This window comes from Marmota flaviventris, chromosome 4 (assembly GCF_047511675.1).
Source record: "Marmota flaviventris isolate mMarFla1 chromosome 4, mMarFla1.hap1, whole genome shotgun sequence".
Lineage (NCBI taxonomy): Eukaryota > Metazoa > Chordata > Mammalia > Rodentia > Sciuridae > Marmota > Marmota flaviventris.
The window spans coordinates 143,120,575-143,140,715 of record NC_092501.1 but is presented as its reverse complement, the minus strand read 5'-3'; the positions used below and the strand labels follow the sequence as shown (position 1 = coordinate 143,140,715).

The following is a 20,141-nucleotide window of genomic DNA, read 5'->3' as shown; positions in this document are numbered from 1 at the left end:
CTCAGTGGGGGTGGCAAAGCAGCATTGGAGAAGCGTTTCAGGGATTGTAGGTTTTGGGTCAGCTTCTTGGACAATGGTGGAGGGGATCCAGCACCCTGGGCCACCTCTGTTTAGATAAGAGCTTTTCCGTGAGTGCCTTGGCTTATGCTGCTTCCTGCTCTCGAAGGCCTATGGTCCATTCACTCGGAATAAGGCCTGTCTATCAGTCTCTGCTTCCTTTCCTCCTCTCTCACCTCCACTTCTAGTGTGAGCTCTGGCGTTCCCCTCTCCCCACCTTTCCTATCTAGTATATAAAAAATCTCAGCCAGGGCCCAGAGTATCTTCAGCCCTATACCTGGGTGACTGGGAAGCTGAAAAGGTGGACAGTTACTTGGTTACACCCAAGGAGGAGAGGAGCCTCAAAGAGAACATCGATTTTGTTCACTCATTTTTCTCAGTAAAGGACTGGCTGGCCAGCTAAGGAAGAGTGGTTTGATAAATAAGAAATCTTTAGGGAAATGTTAGGAGTGGCTACAAATTATATCCTTCAACATATTCAGGAAAGAGTTTAAGATATTACCTCCAATCACTCAGTGAAGAATATTTCAAACTACTACTGTATTTTATTCTTCTAAAAAGGAAGATAGTGGCTTATTTACTAGAGAGTGGATAGAAATGTCCAGAAAATCTTCAGGGATGGAGATGGGGAAACCACAATTTAGCAAAAAGAACAGATCTTAAGATATCAGATCTGAGTTCAAATGGTGGTTTTATAATTTTCTAGATATGTAACTCTGGATAGCAAAAGCCCAGTTATGAGAATCAGAGTCATAGAAAATTGTTCAGAGGACTTGTAGACTTTTTGATTACTTGAATCATTCTGAAATTTGTCCTGGATCCCAGCCCACAAAATCACTTTTAATAAATTCTGCTTTGATGTTCTGCCGTTGCCAATACCAAGGGATGTCAGAGTTACCAGTCCTATACATCCACATGGTTGAGGAGTTTGTGTCCCAAAGAATGTGAGAGAAGTCATTTCTCTTGGATGTCAAAACACTGAAGCCTTGTACTTCTTTTGACATATTTTCATATTTTGGATCCCTTAATTTTGGAAATGTTTGTTTCTTCTCTTGTCTCAACAACTAGTATGTGGGCCCCAGCTCTGTATTGTCTTATTTTTTTCCTTCATCCAGAGTTGTTTCATTATTTATTATACTTTTTGTGAACCACTACAAATTCTTTGGGACTGAATGTGTTCTTAGCTTTGTGAACTCCAAAGAGGCAACCTACTATTATAGTTCTATTATAGGTGTTAAAGAGCAAATAGAAGGAAAATAATTAAATTAAAAAATCTAAAGAATAGCATTTTGACTTCTGCAAATTCTAGGGTGATACCAAATGAGTTAATTTGTATAACATCTACAGTGCCTGGTACATCGAAAACAGATCAGTTATGTTGTCATTTGGTTATCTGACTACATTGAGAGCTACTTGAGAACGGGGACTATGTCTTACTCATCATTATCACCTCAGTCCCTAGGGTAGATGAGAAATGAATGTCTGGTGCTCAGTTAACTGCCTGAGGAGAAGAATGAATCCTGACAAAGAATGGCCTGATTAGATCTGGACCCAACCTCACGTCAGGTGTCAACCCTGCCATCTATCATTTATCTCAAATGTGCTTAAGAAAGGGGCACTAGTGATCATCCAGTGACCTCACACACACCTCCTAAACTAACACTGTGTCACCACTATCAGCGCCTATCCATTCTCAACAACTAATATCAATGAAGACCTGGGCGCCGATGGGGTCCTAGATAGACTCAGCCTAGCAGTATCATTTCCTGACAAACTGATAGACCTGGATAATTTCAACTTAGGCAAAGATGCTGACATGTGAAGAGGTATCTCTGGTCTAATGAAAAATAGAAAACTGACAGTATTCTACTTCTCCTCCAAGAGTAGGAAAAATATTGGCTCATAATTACTTGTACTATTTTATTCCACTTAAAAGTCTTCTCATTCACATTTCATTTCAGGTGTAAAATCATTCCCCCTGAAAGTACACGATTTACTTTCGACTGTTATTAAGGAATGTCTGTGTTTATTGAAGAGACAAGTCAACTTCATGGGAAAATATTAGAATATAGTAGAGCACAGGCAAATAAAATGACAAGAGCCATATGCTACTATGGACTGAACAAGACTCAGTGAGCACTTAAAAGCTGAGAAAGAATTCATAAGTGAGAGTAGATCCAGGCTACTATAACACCCTTAATTTCTTAAATAATCTGAAACACCTACCATTTCTGGTCCTATTCTAACTTCTTTGGAACAAGTCATCAGAGTCACAAGACCTGTCCCTCTCCAAAGATGTAAGCATGTTTCCTGGGAGTATATTAATCTAATACCATGAATCATGTTGTCAGATTATTGTCAGCTTTCACAGGATATTATGTATATGTGACGCCACTTCAGAGGGAAGTGGCTTTGTAGTACACAGCCCCAGGGTTGCCTAAGATTATTTAAAAGTACTGGATAACTTTCAGCAGACAAACTTAGCACTTGCATTATGCCAGCCAGAGGGCTAAGTACTTCCTATATTATCTCATTTAATTCTAACATGTCTGGGGATGGGGTTCATTCACCTTACATAGCATGTGTGAGGTGCACAATAATAATTCCCCCAAACAAGCTTATGATGTCAGTGCTGTCCTTTGTATAGATGAGAAAACCCTGACTCAAGGAGATTCTTTTGCCATGAATCCCATAGGTGGTAGATGGCAGTAGGCAGAACCAAGACTTAAGCTCTTAAGTCCTTGTCCTTAAATTATAGATTTTATTGCCTTTCTATATCTTAACACGTTCTAAAATCGGCTCTTGATGTCACAACACAGGCTTCTTAAAACATCTGCTTTCTGGCTCATAAGCTTTTACCCCCAAATTACTCATTTTAATGTCTAAGCAGTTGTTATAGAAAACAACCCTTGTAATGACAGCTGAAGTGCTTTCAGTTGCCTGGTTGATGATGGCCACTCATTTGTAGTCTTTCTGACACGTCAACCAGTATAGGTTTTCCAACAGGGTCCTTGCATTCTCTGTGATGGTGATAATTATAGTCTCTGTTTCATAGAAGTTCTGCGATAATGAGGTAATACATATAAAGTGTATATAAAACCATGTCCCATAGGGAAGTGCTTAGGAACTTATCTATAAGGAAAATACAAATAGAAATGATAGGCCACACATCTTCTACCAGGGATAATCTTCTGTGTGGCTCTAGATAGTCTCTGAAAACACATTTTTACTTTTCTTAACTTTACTTGTTTAAAAACCTTTTCCAATTTACGAAGGAATATTTGTCAATAATGTAGCAATAAGTGAATTCTCAATGAGGACAAGGCATATGGAACATTAAAGGCCTAAGGGCATGTGTGCCCATGTAATATTTTTAAAAAGCCAGAGTAAAAATCCAAAGCTTTGATTTTTTAGACATGGGAGGCAGAATTTCAGAGATTCAATGCTTGTGATAACATGCTGAAGAGCCATAAGAATAAGATTACCAGTAATGAGCCTGTAAAATGCCATCAATCTATAAGAAATGACAAGGTAGACTTCTGGTTTGTAGATAACAGAAAACCCAGGCATGAGCCAGAGAAAGTGAGCTGGGAGGAATGACTGAATCCACTCCAGAAATTTCATGTCAGGTTCAAATCTGCCTTTCTAATTATGGTTTTCACATTTCTTCTCAGCCCAAATACAATGATCAAACCAAATTAATCTTCTGGCATGTCCTTTCTAAAACTTCAATCCATAAATATCCCTGCATCGCTCTGCCACATCTTTGTCTCTTTCCCTTTCCCTTTCCATTTGACTTTCCAGAATCTTCAGGATATATTCATATCCCCCCTCTCTCTCTTCTTGAAGAGATTGAGAATTGAATCTGGGGCCTCATGCATGAGAGAAAAGCACTTCACCCCTGAGCTATATCCCCAGCTCTCAACAGGTGTTCTCAAATTAACTACTGACAAGAGCAAGCCTAATAGGATGAGCAAGTGCTTTCCCAAACCTGTCCCCAAGAGGACTTTTGCTCCGTCCTTAGAGAGTTCACAGTGACCAACTCTGAGGATTCATATGGAACACCAGTGAAAAGCACCTTCTGCAATACCACCTATTTAGTTCTTCTCCTTTAATTCCATTATCTGAAAATACCTGAGAAATAAATCTCTGAGCTTCATTTTCCTCATGGCAAAACTGAGAAAATTATGATCATTATGTAGAATGGTTGTACCGACTAGGAATAATGTGTGTGAAGGGATGAACACAGCTTTGGACAACAGACAGGGAATACTGGTGAAATTCATTATAGCTATTATAATTGAGCAGACCATTGAACTGAAGATGGCAAAACATTCTACAGGCTTTTGGAGAAAGTGTGAGGAAACAAGGACTAGTGACTAGAAGCTCATTATGAGGCACTGCCTGAGGAGGCCATAGTCTAAATCCTACACACCCTCTGCATCTTCTCAATCCACCATGTTCTGCTTTTTCACTTAAAAAAGCACTGAATTTACATTAAACCCACAGATTAGATTCCACTAGATTTCGAAAAATGACCTACCAAGTCAGTGGAGACATATACAAAATGTAGATGTCCATGCATAGGTTCTTGTTTTATAGATGCCATGTATTATTTCTCTATTACCTAAAGATCTTGTATCAGGACATTAGTTTCTAGATTCAGTAATACAAATGCCCCCTCCCTCTTTCTAGTGCTATAGGTAGGACCCTGTACTTTGCACATGCTATGCAAGTGACTAAGGCCAAAGAAAATTGGAAAGGTTCTGTCAGTATTCTCAAGGAGTGTTCCCAAATTGTGTTACTGTCTTCTGGTGTCCCTAATCCTGGAAGCTACACTGACTCTTGCTGAACAGATCTCTATAAAAAATCCAGCATCCTATGACTCAGCCTTTTAGTTTAAAACACATAATGAAATGTTTGATAGCAATTATGGGAGACAGTTACTTCATTAGAAACAATTACTCATCAGGTTCACTGTAGTACTATGAAGAATGGGAAAAAGAAAATCTCACAAAGCATAGGAAAGTGGGAAAGAGGCATTTGGCAAATGAACTTGTGCTCTGTTCTCAGGACTTCGTATGAAATATTAATAAGGGCTGTTGTCTGAACATTCACATTGGGCAGTGTGCACTTCCTCAACTAACCAGTAATTACATAATAGAATGCGAGAAGTTTCTCATTAGTAAGTGAACATTCATTTTTGGCTTGTGATGAAAGCCTCTTGTATAAGATGGCCAGTTTTATTTGGCTTTGTTGAAGCTCAGAGTTCTGCTAAAGTGGTCCTTGGTCAAGTGGTCTTCTTTAAAGTCCTCATTTTATTCAGGGTTTGTTTGTGGTAAATTAAAATTCTCTGTAGCATGCTTGCTTCAAGCCTGCATACCCATACACACTGCACAGAATACATGATAAGAGACACATGAACACAAATTGTAAGTATATTGAAGAACAACGTGGTAAATATTAAAACATGAGGTAAGTGATCATATTTCCAAAAGTAGAAGTCTTCTTAAATTACCATTTCCTTCCAGACATCTGACCTACATTTTGCCCCCAGGAAATGTTGACTTTCAATTGAATCGTTAAAGCTTTCATTTTGTAGATAGAAAACAAAATACAGGACATAAAATTGTTATAGCATAAAAATAATAGACATTCATGTTGGTAGTCAATTAAATTTGGGTCCTTGAGTACAGTTCTAATTAACTACCATTAGCAATTGTTTTGGTTTTGTCCTGTTAATTTTACATACCCCACTGATGAACAAAACTATGTTTCTCCCAAATGATGTATCCCTGACACATCCCTAATGATTCTGGGCTTCCTTTCCTTGCCAATTTGCTAACGTAAACAATAGAGAAATGCAATTAGGCAAGCTGCTCTCAGAGTTCCTAGAGGCCTCTGCCTTTCCCTGCTTTTTAGGCCACCCCTCCTCCCCACAGGAGCAAAGAGCAAATCCCACTTAGTCCTGGAGTGGTCAGCTTTCTCTAGACACCCCCACTAGTGCTTTCCTACTGGGGCAGATGAAGAGTGTTTCAGAAATGGGACATCAAATTGTCATTGAGAGTGGCAGGGACCGTTATTTTCTGTTTAAGTTCTAAAGTATGTAATTATTTTAGATTTCAGGCTGACCTACTTTATAGAGCTTTGGAAGTGGTTCCTTGAGGGTCCATCTATGTCTATTGGGTTTTTCTTAGAAAATTTACCATTTTAGATAAGAAAGGAAAAAGCTTTCCATGAGTTGAGAAACCAGCACCATTTTCTGCATCCTGAAGGGACTAATTGGCAAAAGACCAAATAAAACAAGCAAGGTTTTAGAGCCAACTGGGTAGGGAAGGATAAAGCCTTTGCGGGACAAAGGCTGGCAAAGTGGGTCCAGGTTGACACCAGTGCTGGTGGGACTATTGTATTTTTTTTTTCTTTTGCAATGCTGAGGATGGGATCCAGGGCCTCATTCAGATTATTATTTATATGAAAGCATTTTATATTTATAAACTGAAATTTTCTGTTAATTTGTCATTAATCCTCAGAGTTAATGGTCAAATTGCTTTATGATTTATAAAAGGCAGAAGGGAAATATCAGTGTACAACAACTGAGAAATTATTTCAAGCTTTTTCAAAAATAGAAAATGTAATTTAAAGTGATTTTCTCATTTAACTCCTTCATAGCTGTGTATTAGAGGAAAGGGGAGGACCGGCAGTTGCCATTTACAGAAGGGGAAATGGAAGCACAGATTAAGTAACCAGACAAGGTCACACAGAAGTCAAGGACAGCACCAAGAATAGAACCCATTTCCTTGATTTGATTTCTGATCTTTAGCCCTGAGACCGTGTGATTGGCATTCTACAGGCACATATATGTAAGTAATTATCAAACATATTTGATTTTACATAATTAAAACAGAAATGTTAAAGACAGATGGTGTTTATTTTTTGCATATGGTTGGTACCTAATATTTGTGTAATGAGGAGATGATCGCATTGTATTTAGATTGAACAGCAATGATGTGCAAAACTGGTTTCTATGATGTGAGCAATATTAATGAAACATTAAGTAGCAGAAATTTCTCTCTACAAATTTTCATTAGCCATCACCGATAGTGGATAAAGAAGTGAGATTTTCATAAAGAACTCAGTTTAACCTAACATTTTTTTCCCAGTAGAGGGGACTGATTTAATCTGTTTTGCAGGTATATCTTACAGTTGATCAGTGTTATTACTCAGAATATGATTTATGACGGATAGAGAGACAGAATTAAGGCAGCCTATGCTCTAAAGAACACTTGCTCTAAAACTGCAGTAATCAAAGACTGCAGTCTTTGAATCTCTCTGTAGAGACCTAGGTACATTCAACATTTAAAAAACAAGCCTTAGTTTTATATTATTAATTTTTTTGGTGTATGGTACCAGAGATTGAACCCAGGAGTACATTCAGCCTTTTTTGGGGGGGGCGGTGTAGCTGGAATTTAACCAAGGGGCACTTAACCACTGAGCCACATGCCCATCTCTTTATATTTTATTTTGAGACAGGGTCTCGCCAAGTACTTAGGGCCATATTGCTGGGATTACAGGCATGTGCCACCATGCCCAACACATCAAGCCTTTTTTATTTTGAGGCAGGTTCTGAGTTACCCAGTCTGGCCTTGAATTTGAGATCCTCCTGCCCCTGCTGCCTGAGTCCCTGGGATTACAGGTATGGCCATCACACCGACTTAAGCCTTAGTTTAAAAACTGTGACAAGACAATTCAGAAACAACCAGTAGCTCTGGACATTAATGGGGAGGTGACCTAAGCTAATGGAGAGTGCCAGTAAGATGACCCAGCAGAAGACTACTCCTTATCCTATGACTAGATGAAAGTGAGCTCAAAGACCTGTTCAGTCTCAGAAGCCTCTAGTCATTTATCTGAGGGTTTCCTTGACATACAAGAATAAAAGCAGTCTTTCAGCCTCTTAGATTCTTCCTAAGAAAACCAGAACTGGTAAACTAGAGTATAAACAAATGATGCCAAGTCTGCCCTTTCTATATCTTCCCCTATCCTCCAATCCTACATTGTCTCTAGTTCCCTTAGAGACTAATAACCTCCTTTCCCTTTTTTTAATTTTTTGCAATCTTTTTTTAATTTTTCAGGTGTAGATGGACACAATACCTTTTACTTATTTTTATGTGGATCGAGCCTAGTGCTTCACGTGGCTAGGCAAGCGCTCTACCACTGAGCCACAACCCCAGCACCCCACCCCCCCAGAAGCTTAGTAGTCTTACTTGTTTCTTCAAAATGCAGGGGATATGTGAAGTTCCAGAAATCAAATGTGGGCTGGCTGAACTGGTGGCAGCTATTCCACAGGCCCATTCTACCCCACCCCAGCCTTAGCCATTATGCAGGGCAGAATCACTTCCTCCCATGACTGGGAAACTAATGAATGGGGTAGGCCATGTGACCTGGGAGAGTTACTTCATTCTCCCTTTGCATCCTTCAATTTATTCTTCCTGTTACTTTTGCCTAACTTTTTTATAGTTCCTTAATTTTATCTAATTCTGAAAAAGTCCTAAGTTATATTTTCCAGAATTCTATGGCCTTTCCCCCTCAGACCTACTAGATTTCCATTTTCAAAGCTGAGAAAGAGTGCATATTATCTTCCACAATTTCTGTTCATTTCTCAGAAATATTTGGTATAGTTTCTCACTGTCATAAGAAATTCCATAGCAGGCAGAAATTTCCTTCCAAGTTACTTAGAAATCTTGGGTCTTAGAGAAATGTACTCCCCTCAATGGTAGCAATCAGTACAACCTTGCATTTCCACAGCACTGTGTATTTTCCCACTTATTTCATCTCATTTTATCCTCATATTCTCTCTGTGAAGTGTTTAATTATTTTATATGAGCAGAAGCTGTGAATTAGACATGTGAGAGCTACTAGAAACTCAACATCATTGTGGATGATAAACATGGAACAGGTTTAGCAGATTTATTTAGAGCTCTCTACCAATTGTTAAGATGAGAAAAATCCCCAAACTCCTCATTCAGTCTTGGTAACCTATTTTAATATCAGTAAACATTTAAAAGAAATTTCCTAGTTCTCTTACCAACTTAACACCCAAATACACAGAAACGTAAAAATCACAGAAAGAGTACAGTTTATTTCTTCTTGGTTCGTTAGCTATGTGAATTTAAAATAACCATCTTTTTCTCCCTTTTATTCCTAATGGCTTTTGAAAACTTGATACATAAAAATCTATAAATTATATATAACACTGGCATACTATATGATGTTTTGAAATATGTGTGCATTGTGGAATGTTTAAATCAGGATAAGCATACCTGTCTCCTCAATAACTTATCATTTCATGGGGAAAACTTTCAATATCCTTTCTGATGAGATATTCAGTACATAATTGTTATCTATAGTCACTCTACCAAGCAACACCACATCATAGCTTCTTATACATATTGTGTAAGAATGAATTGTAGGCAAAACCACAGTATTACTTCATTAAAACAAGTCATTTACATAAAATATTTTACTACTTCTTTTTAAAAAGGAGGAAATTTCTAGTTGAGCAATAGTTCTGATAATTTTAAATACATTTACATATTTATCAGACTCCAGGAAAGATAATCTAAATTTGGTCCTTTTTTTTTAAACCTAAATACGTAAAGTAGCTGACCATGTTAAGTCAATTAATTTTGGGCTATTTAAAATAAATATAATGTGTCCTCAAAAATTATACTGCTATGGGTACTGTGGTACCTGCCTATAATCCCAGCTATTTGGGAGGCTGAAATAGGAGGAGGAGGATGAGTTCAAATCCAGCCTGGGCAATTTAGTAAGACCCTGTCTCAAAGTTAAAAAAAAAAAAATAGGGATGGGGATAGAGTTCAATGGTAGAGCACTTGCCTAGCATTTGCCTAGCATGCATCAATCCCTGGGTTCAATCCCTAGTACTAAGAAAACCAACTAAATAAGAACAAAAAACCTGTGGCAATATATAGAGTTGCCCTTTAACTGGAGTCTCAAGTTAATTTATTGATTAATTTATTGGTACTGGGGATTGAACCCAGAGGACTTTTAGCACTGAACCACATCCCTAGCCCCCCCCCTTTTTTTTTTTTTAATTTTGAGACAGGATCTCTATAAGTTGTTTAGGGCTTTGCTGAGTTGCTGAGGCTGGCCTCAACTTTGTAATCCTCCTGCCTCAGCCTCCTGAGTTACTGAGGTTACAGGTGTGTGCCACTACACCTGGTTGACTCTCAAATTTTAACACTAAGAATCAGTCTACATATTTATGAGCAATGTATAAGCATTAGTTGCTCAATCTCCTTTGAAGATCAACCATATGTATCACTATGCAGATATATTACTATACAACTCAAAAGTGTTACAGAACATTCCTTTTTTATGTCAGTAATGAAAATTCCTAAGTTAATCTAGTATATAAAAACATTTATATAAAGACATAGTTGAGAAATTTTAGTAATTAAAGAGGGCTTCATTTATCTATAAATGTTAGTTTTTATCTTTCTGACAGGGTGAAATAGAGTTGTTTTATTAGTTTCCTAGGGTACAATGATCTTGTATACATTTCAGAAATATTTCTAAGTACACTAATTTGACCACCCAGCACCAAACCTGGGCCTGTGCAGGTAAGCTGTTCCATTGGTATACACTCACTAAAGAATAAAAGCTGCTTCTGGATGTGCACAGTTTTGGCAGATAATTTGAAACAACAACATATTGAAGAAATGAATTATCTCCAGCATGAAAACACTTAAAGGTTTCATTTCTGATCTGTCCTGTGAGTAGCAAAAAGTGAATGATTTTAATAGAATAATTCAAATGCCCAACAAATATTTAAGGCTATGCTCTGAGTCTTGGAAGAATTCTAAAAGGAATAAGATGTCTTCTCAGGCCTTGGTGAGTAGTATTCCATGAAACAGGAGGAAAAATCCCATATACCACAAAGAAATTAAAAAGAGTGCTAATTTTCACAAAGTTTTACTTCAGCTCCTATCATTCTCCAAATCATAATTTATCAGCATCATGCAACCTCAAATTACTTATGTCACTCCTTGTTATTTTTTAATAGTTGCAACTAAAATTCAGTTGATATTAAATTTAAATTTTCAATTCTAAAACAAAAAATTAAAATATCTATAAAAGACTGTTATTCCATAAAAATTCAACTATACACTTTTATCCTATTAACGTCAAGTTTTTAGTTATTTTAAATGTATTTGCATGTTAGGTCAGCACATATATCAAAGCATTATGAGAAAGAGTCTATAAATAGGGGTTCCTACCTTCACTTAGCAAAATAATACAAGGTCTTATCAGATCTCACTGTATTTTGAGTGAAATATCTATAGTGGTAAAGAGGGTATTAAAGACTTTCAAGTTCTCTATACTTCTCTTTTTAGAAAATGACACTCAAATGAGAAATCAGATATGTGTGGAAATAGCTACTTCTCAGGAATTCCATAACTCACCAGTAATTTTCCACTATTGCTACGCCCTAAACAAAGGATTAAGACACAAAATGAAGAGTTGGGAGTTGCGGGAAGAATCTAGAAAGTTAAATAGCCTCTTCTATCTGTTTATGCTAAAATTATGCCTAGTTTACTTTTTATCAAGCTAATTTTCTTTTTAAAACAGCAGTCTTCCCACTCTGCAAGTGGAGTTAAAAGCAATAAAGAAAATATTTTGGCATAATGATAATTCTTGGGCAGTTTCAATAATACCTTATTGTTGCACCTATCAATTCTATTCCTGTTTTTCAAATGAACGCTCATGAACTATATCATTGGTATCATCCCTTCAGACTAAACAAAAATGGGAAAAAGCAAACGGGGTTCAGTCATCAACAGGATGCAAGGAAATGCTGCTCGTCCACAGAGGGTAGGGGTGTATTCATTCAGCAGATACACATTGAGCATCTACTGTGTATCAGACACTCCCTAAAGATACAGGGCAGTTAATTCATAGCTCAGAGGAAGAGAAACATGTGCATATCAGTTGATTTTGCAATGGTGTGAATAAAGTGCTTTTCATACTGTTCAGGGAGAAATGAGGCAGTTGGGTGGGTTCACAGAGAAGGTGATATAAGAGCTGAGCCTTGGGGTTTGATAAAGAAGGACTTCTTATGAGGCAGACAGTGGGTAGAGGTACATTTCAGATAGATGGAAAAGCATGACTGAAGTTCCAAAGTAAGAAACAGTTGATCATCAGTGTTGGAAAGATCTTGAATGGTGTCCAATGAAGATAAAATGAAAAGTGGGAAGACCAGTATAACTGACACAGTGGGGTAGCTGATGTCTGGGGATCCTCAGCTGGGAAACAAGAGGGCTGAGGTTCTAACTTGAGCAAATGACAGCTCATAAGTGACCTTAGTTATATCCCTGTGTTCCTTAACTATACACTCTAGAGAAACGTGTGTAAGAATGAACCAGTGCTGAGGTATGTTTAGTAGGAAAGAGAAGGCTGGAGGTGTAGCTCAGTGGTAGGGAGTTTGCCTAGCATGCCTGAGGCCTGAGTTCCATCCCTAACACCACATAAAATCAACTACTTAAAGTAAGGAAGAGGAGTAGCTCTTGCCTACCTGTTTCCAAGGCAAGGAGAGCCTTTGCCTTAAATACACTGCACGTTTCCTCTGTAAACTCCTAACTGTATCCATTAACCTTAATTTGAGGTGGCAAAAAGTATTTAAAAGCTAGTTAAGAAATGAACTGTCCCTACCTTGCTTTGGAATGATTATGGTTACAGGGGCTCCAGGACCATGTGATTACAGGTTGAGGGATTCCATACGCGGTACAAGTCAGGATTTGTCTGCTGCCCAGTGGGTAGAGAGTTGGGTCTGGAAATGATGACACTGCCTTTTCGTAAATCTGGGGTTTCACTGGAAAGGAGATGAAGAAAAGGACAGAAGTCAAGAACTGTTCTGATGACTTTCTTCTGGACCTTACATAAGGGACTGCAGTCTCACTGGTTTTAACATCAGGGAAACAAAAACATTACAAGCCCTCATATCTGTCAAGAAAACGTCTATTTTTAAAAAGTGGAAGTAGTTTGAGAACATTAATAATTTGATTCTAAGGTATATACACTATGATTATAGTTATAAAAATCATGTTGCCTATGGAAGATAAGCAAACAAGAAATAATTGAGAGGTACAGAAGTGTTTTTTAAAACAACTATTTAAAAATTTGAGCCAGGTGCAGTGTTGCACACCTGTAGTCCCAGCTACTTGGGAGGCTGAGGCAGGAGGATTGCAAGTTCTAGGGCCAAGCTGGGCAACTTACTGAAACCCTATCTAAAAATAAAATGTAAAGGGCTGGGAATTTAGCTCAGCAGTAGAGCTCTTGCCTAGTTTGTGCAAGGCCCTGGGTTCAACCCCATATACTGCAAAAATTAATTAAATTTTAAGTTTTTTTGGCATTATTATAATGACTTTTGAATTGGATAAATCTTCATTAATTTTCCCCTTATCAGGACCCAAAGAATGTACAAACTGTAAACTTACCATTTACAATTAGAGTGGCAGTGAGGTTTTTAAACACATTTGACTGCCTTATGCCCAGCAAGATTGTATAATCCCCTGCATCCTCTGCAGTTACGTCTTTGATAATTAAAGAATAGCCATGAACCAAATAGCGAGCAGATATCTCCGTTGCAGGTGACCCATCTTTTAGCCTGTGGTTAAAACATGATCAGTAAGTCACTTCATATGCCTCTCTGATATCACTTTGATAATATGGCCATTTCAGTATATAAGCTCAAGTTGGTCAGTTTCAAGCCTTGACTTATCAACATTGGTCTAAAAATTTATTCACCAACATTGCAGTAAAGGCAGGTATTGTTTATAGATTGGGTACTACTTGATATGGATTGGCAAAGAGCAAAAAGTGAACCAAGGTAGAAAGAAAAGTGGTGGCTTAATGAACCCACAGGGATGCTGGTGGCCATCTTGAATTTAAGTATTAACACAGAGGTACAGGCTCTGATTCCATCTGAGATGTTTTTCAGAGCTTTTGTTTTTCAGAGTTTTCCTTAAGGTTCCATGAGTAGTACAAGAGCCATTGTAAGTTAGATCAACTAGATCACTTCTCCAGATAAAAATAAAAATAGACGTTCCTATTGTGATCTCATGTGGAGTTCTTATTAGCTATATAAATGGGCACACCAGTTGTCCCTTTCATAGCAAAACTATAGTGAAATCAAGGTATTTTCCCCTGAGGAAGAACTATTAAGACACAAAACAAACAAACTATAAACTTAAAAGGAATTTTAAAACATTTTAAATATAGAATCAATGACTTGATGTCATCTAGTTACATGTAGAGACGTAAGTCAGGAGGTCTGGATGCAGGCCTGGCTCTGCTGCAAACTATACACTGTAAGACCAGAGGTTGAGCCTAGTGTCTTCAGATTTTCTAGTGATTTTCAGAGATCCCTTTTAAAAACTCTAAAATTTTGGGATTTCATTTAAATGCATAGTTCTTTAAGTGGGCATTTTTAATCTGTGAGGAGTTTATTGTGTTCTGTAAAAAAGATATAATATTGGAAATGGTATCAGTTTATAATCATGCTGGTATTACACAGTCTTGCAAACAAATCCCCATTATTGGTGGGGCTCAGTTCCAAAGCAATTAAAATGACAGTTATACTTTGTGATTATAGGGTCATTTTAGAATTGCTTTATTTCTAATCATTAGGTTGGTACTTTTGAAGATGGGTTGAACTATTTTTAGGCCCTTGCTACTTAGTTACTGAAAAAGTTAGCACGAACAGATAAGGTGACACTCAGGCATTGGTGTATCTTCTGGTCTCTAAATTACTAGAAAATTTAATGATTAACTGTTAACCCTTTTAAGATATTATGAAACAACAAAAAAGTTATGTATTCATGCCATTGCAATAGAAAAATAACACAAAGTTTTTTTTTTAATTCCCTATGAAATATTCAAGGAAATAGAAAACAAATATATCACTCCTGTGATATTGAAAGCCAAGTAATTTAGCTCTGGTTGAGGAAATTCCAAAATGCTACCATTTCTATATTGCATGGATTGTTATCCTAATCAGCTTTATACCTTACCCTTTGTTTAAAGTGTAATGACAAACCAAATATATTAGTGTTTAAAAGTAATTTACCAAAAATGCAGATTATAAATAGATCACACTGTTTTATAACAAGTGTTGTACTAGGATTATTAACAACAACAAAAAACTGTTTAAGTAACTTCTGAATATGCAACTTTCAAAGTAAATCCATTTGCTCACTCCTGCAAATGAATGTCTTGTCTCTATTAATGTTTGTTTTAATTCTAAAACAAGACTGGTACTTTCAACCCAGCTGTATATAAAAGAATTATTTTCAGCATCCTCATTACAAGGGCCCACTTCTTCAGAGTTAATAGAGCATGTTACACATTCAAGATGCTTCCTAGTTGTTGCCCAACACATCCCATTCAAAGAGTGTTGACATCACAGGAAGGTTCGAGATGAAGAAATTTGGTGTCAGTGAGGGACTATCTCAGCTGAAATGAGAATAACCCCGCCCCCATCTCCTGTTTCATCGTGATGCATTTCTTCCCTCCCCTTCAGTCCTCCACCCCTCCACCACCCACAAGTCAACACAGCTTCTACTCTCCAGCATTGCCCAAGAATTTTCTCTGGATACTTCTTTCAGGAATTTAAGTTATTGGGCTTTTGAATCTTCTTACTTGCAAAATATGTCTTAAACTGATATGAAAATGGTTATGGTCCTACCATACAACTTCTGGTGAGGGAAATGCCTTCACTTTCATGGAGAGCCTGTAGGACCGCTTGCCTGCTATGGTTTCATGCACCTGTTGTTTCCGATGTTTCACAATGATGAACGCTTTTTCTTGGAAAGGAGAAGTGATAAGTACATTAGAAAGTAATAAAAACCTTCCTGAATATTAAGGGAGGGTGCAGTCAATAAAAAGCTAAAGAGAGCTGAGTTATGATGGCACCAATCAGTGAACCCAGTGGTTGCTCAATGAATAAACTATGTTAAAAGCACCTTAGTTGATGAAATACTTTCAAATGAAACGGTGGAAAATCCTATAGACATAAAACAGTGTCAGAGCGACAGGAAACATCTGAAACATCTGCATCATAGTAACAAAAAAGTGGGCAATATTTCTAAAAAAAATCTAATCAGCAAATATGAGTTAGATGGGAGAAAGTTTCTTTGGCCTTTAAAATAACCGAGAAAGCCAAAAGGATATAAATGGCTTTTGATAGAATTGTTCCATAGTTTTTGTTCTTCGCACTGTTTTCCTTTTCAACAATGGATGGAAATTGGTTTTTAAGCACTTTCTCTACAGAATTTTCATAGTGGAATTAAGCAACAAATTTAGGATTTCATGATAATAAAACCAGGGATAAAATAGCACTAATTCTAAAAAATGTATCAAGCCTAATGTTTATTTATCAAAAAATGTATCAAGCCTCACTGCTTTGAGAAGACAAGATCACAGTGCCTTCTCCTTTAATTCCTTATTTCATGGAAGTACTTGAGAAAATTTTCCCAGATAAGAAATGTAAAGCTGACCATTTCCTGTTTTGTTTATATGGAACACTAAATGAAGAATTTCATAAATATTTTATGATCTGGGTATTAACTATTATGAGTTTCTAAAGAAAAGAATCTTTGTCCAATTCAAAATTATTAAATTTAAAGAGCACTTAATGTGATTTGCTTTTTGGCAGTGGGGTGGAAGAAACTGTGGCAAAGTTGTATTCATTTGTGGTACTGTGACACTTAGCCAAAAGAACGTTTATTCCTTTAAAGAACTCGAAGTCCACAATGATTAGAAAGCATAACTTGAGTTGGCAATGCTGAATTATTGCTTACCAAATATATGCACTGAGGTGTTAACAGATTTGAATGATGGTCCACTCTTCACATGACAAGTATAAAGTCCTTTGTCTTTGTTTTGCACTTTGTGAATAATAAGAACACTGTAGAACACATTTGCATGGGAATTGCTTTGGTCAATTCGTTGCCTTACAGAAGCTCTCTTAGTTGTCTATAGAAAGAAAACATATAACAAAGGTATATGTAGTAACTGTTCATGCTTAAAGTAATAGCATTTTGACAGTTCCCAGTTCATTATTTTGACAGGCGCTTCTTTTTTCTTCTGAGAAGGATACCATATCCACCTAGAGCAAGATGTTTGGAAACTACATCTGTCTAGATGTGTTTCAATTATGTAGCATACCAGCCTTCATTTGGCACTTAAATTTTTCAAATTGACTTTCACATGTATCATCTCAGTTATTTTATACAACCCCTGTGACATGGGCAGAATCATTGCCTCTTTTACCCATGAAGAAACTGAAACCACAGAGACATTGGCTAAAGTATGCCAGAAACTCAGAACTTTTGAGCACAAATCTAGTATTTTTACTCCAGGACACATACCTCTCTAAACAGTAACCTGTTCTCTGGAACATACAGATGTGAGCAATAATTATCTTTAGTACCTGGCTTAATGACAGTGTTTCTCTTAATAAATCACTACATAAGTTTCCTTTGCTACTACTGGAAATGAAAAGAACTAAGTTCTACATAGTATTTTACTAAGGTAAAATACTCCTTGTTTCATTATTTCACTTCGTGAGAATTGCTTGCCAATTCCTGCAAAATCTTGGCAAATGGAACTGGGACAAGCAAGTTTGGCCAGCATTTGGAGGGTGTTGTCCCACATTTATCTCAGGGAAGACCAAAAGAAGCCCTTGAGGCACAGTAGTCTAAACTGGTGGCAATGACCTGCTCACTGTTTTGAGAAGACAAGATCACTTCTCCTTTTCATTTTCAAATACATAATATATAATTTCCTCTTATCAACATTTTCCTGTAGGGGTTGGGGTGGGTCATGGAAAAAAAGACTTTGAAAACCAATCAGACTGATCTTTGGATCTTGAGCCTAGCATTTCTCTTTGCCTTGTTTAATAAACTTCGACTCACCTGCCTTTTTATTTCATGTCTGTTGGCACAGACATGTTCAGGCCATTTTCTTTATTCTCAGTAGTAACCAGAGAGAAAAGTCAGTCACCACTATCAAAGGTCAGTAGTTAGTCTCCTAACCTAACAGTCTGAGGAGTCTCTGCTGCAGCCTGTTTGCATAGGCTTTACTGCTTGCTTGAGAATTCTTTTCTTTCCAAGTTTGAATAACATTGGTATTGTTTCTGCCTTGGAGAACAGTTCATCCTGTGTTTTGGAATTGCTTTGTCCAGTACTGCAGCCACCAGTCACACATGGCTATTTAAATTAAAATTAATAAAAATTAAAATTCACTTCTTAAGTTCACCTAGCCACACTGTAAGTATTCATTAGTCATATGTGGCTAGTGGTTACTTTATTGGTCAGCATAGGTATAATATATTTCCACCACAGAAAATTCCATTGGACAATACCATTTTAGATTTCTGGCATTCAATGGAAGTACTATCAATACTCTTAAATTAAATCAGCAACACTACCAAGATAAAAAAGTTTCTTCCCTCTTGGCATTTATTGAGAATATTTGATTTTTATCAAAACCCATAAAATCTTGCTACAAGTCATAGTATTTTAATTTAAATGAAACAATATTATTTTCTAGAAAATAGTTTATGACTCCTAAGTCCCTGTATCCCTATAGGGTGCTTATTGCATCTTGATGCTGAATGATTCCATTTCCATGGCAAGAAATATTTATGGGAAACAACAATCGCTTGGGGATGATGCATTAATCTTTTATACATAATTTATCATAAATTAGCTTTGTGATTGGGTAATCTGAATGACATAAGAAATGATCATACTTGGGATATGCCACATAAGTCATACGCAGTTTGGGGGCTGGAAACTACTGTCAGAATTCTCTGAACAGTTTATCATCTTTTTCCATCTACACATTTTTTTTTAAAGAATTGCTATCTGAAAGGATATTATATTTGAATAAGGGATCCAGGCTCAAGCTTCGTTCTTCTCATTTTTCTGAAGGACAGAATTGCTCCTTTGACACTTAACAAATGGAATATTGGATGACTGGGTTGTAGTATCTTTTCCAAACATGCTGTAATCAGGTGCCTGAATGTCTGCCAGTACCTTAAATGAATGTGCTGACAAAAACAGCCTCCAGAAAGTTGTTGTTGTCATTACAAAAGACAGTCCCTGCCTGGCATTTAGTGATAAATTCCTCTCTCATCTTTAAATCCTAAAGAATTGTTTCCAGGGACAAAACAATCCCCTTTTCCACCCAGAATCATGCAATAGGAACAGCACCCAACACACTTCAAAACAAACCCCTAGACATCAAAAGACAGTATCTATGCACAACACACTGATGAATGCCAGGCAAGGAAAGCACCCAGTCCAAGCTCAAAGCTTCTTTATTGACCAACAACTGCCACAGGAGTCAGAATTTTCTCACCTCAAAAACCCAGTAGGGTTTTACTTGGTAAAAATGAATAGTGTGCAGTAGAAGAAATAAAGAAATGGGTTACTCACTTTATCAGGGTAACTCCAGGTCATTTGAACTCTTGTGTTCAGTGCAGTGGTAGCAGTACAGTTGAGGGTGAGGGTGTGACCACTAAGTAATTTCACTGGGCTTGGTGTGCTTATTTGGACATCTGTGATTGTATTGGCTGAAAGCAGAAGAGACAGGTTTTTAAAAAATCAAGATTTCATTAGACAGAGAAGCCACAGAACATTCTGGCTCACGTTTCATGCCCCTGGAGCATCACTTACTTTGCCGATGTGTGAGATAGTTTGTTTTATACATATGTCCATTGACTGTTGCTTCACAGGTCAGAAGCCCTATTTCTCTGTATGTTGCATTTGATATTATAAAGCCCTTCCTACTGTCCCAAGTTATTCTTTTTCCATCAGGGATCAGAGTATCAAATGGAAACTGAAAAGGAAGAAACATGCTTAAAAAAAAATCACATTGGCACTGTGGCAAAATTTTCTTTGGCTGTAAGTGGAAACATAATTTTCATCCAAAATGAAAAAACAGTACAGGTAAAAATTCTGGATTGTTTGTTGGTTCTTTAGTGTTTTTTTTTTCATACA

General features: G+C 37.1%; 1 protein-coding gene across 2 annotated transcripts in view; it reads right to left on the bottom strand.

Moving 5' to 3' along the window:
- The window catches only part of Flt1 (fms related receptor tyrosine kinase 1), a 173,868-nt gene that overhangs the window by 97,322 nt on the left and 56,405 nt on the right, over positions 1-20,141 (bottom strand). For both annotated transcript variants that reach the window (XM_071611579.1, XM_027928878.2), the window contains exons 5-10: positions 19,818-19,980; positions 19,578-19,714; positions 16,935-17,109; positions 15,821-15,938; positions 13,572-13,741; positions 12,787-12,946 (exon numbers count right to left, since the gene is read on the bottom strand). In XM_071611579.1, the coding sequence (XP_071467680.1) occupies positions 12,787-12,946; positions 13,572-13,741; positions 15,821-15,938; positions 16,935-17,109; positions 19,578-19,714; positions 19,818-19,980 (923 nt within the window). The remainder of the gene's footprint in view (positions 1-12,786; positions 12,947-13,571; positions 13,742-15,820; positions 15,939-16,934; positions 17,110-19,577; positions 19,715-19,817; positions 19,981-20,141) is intronic.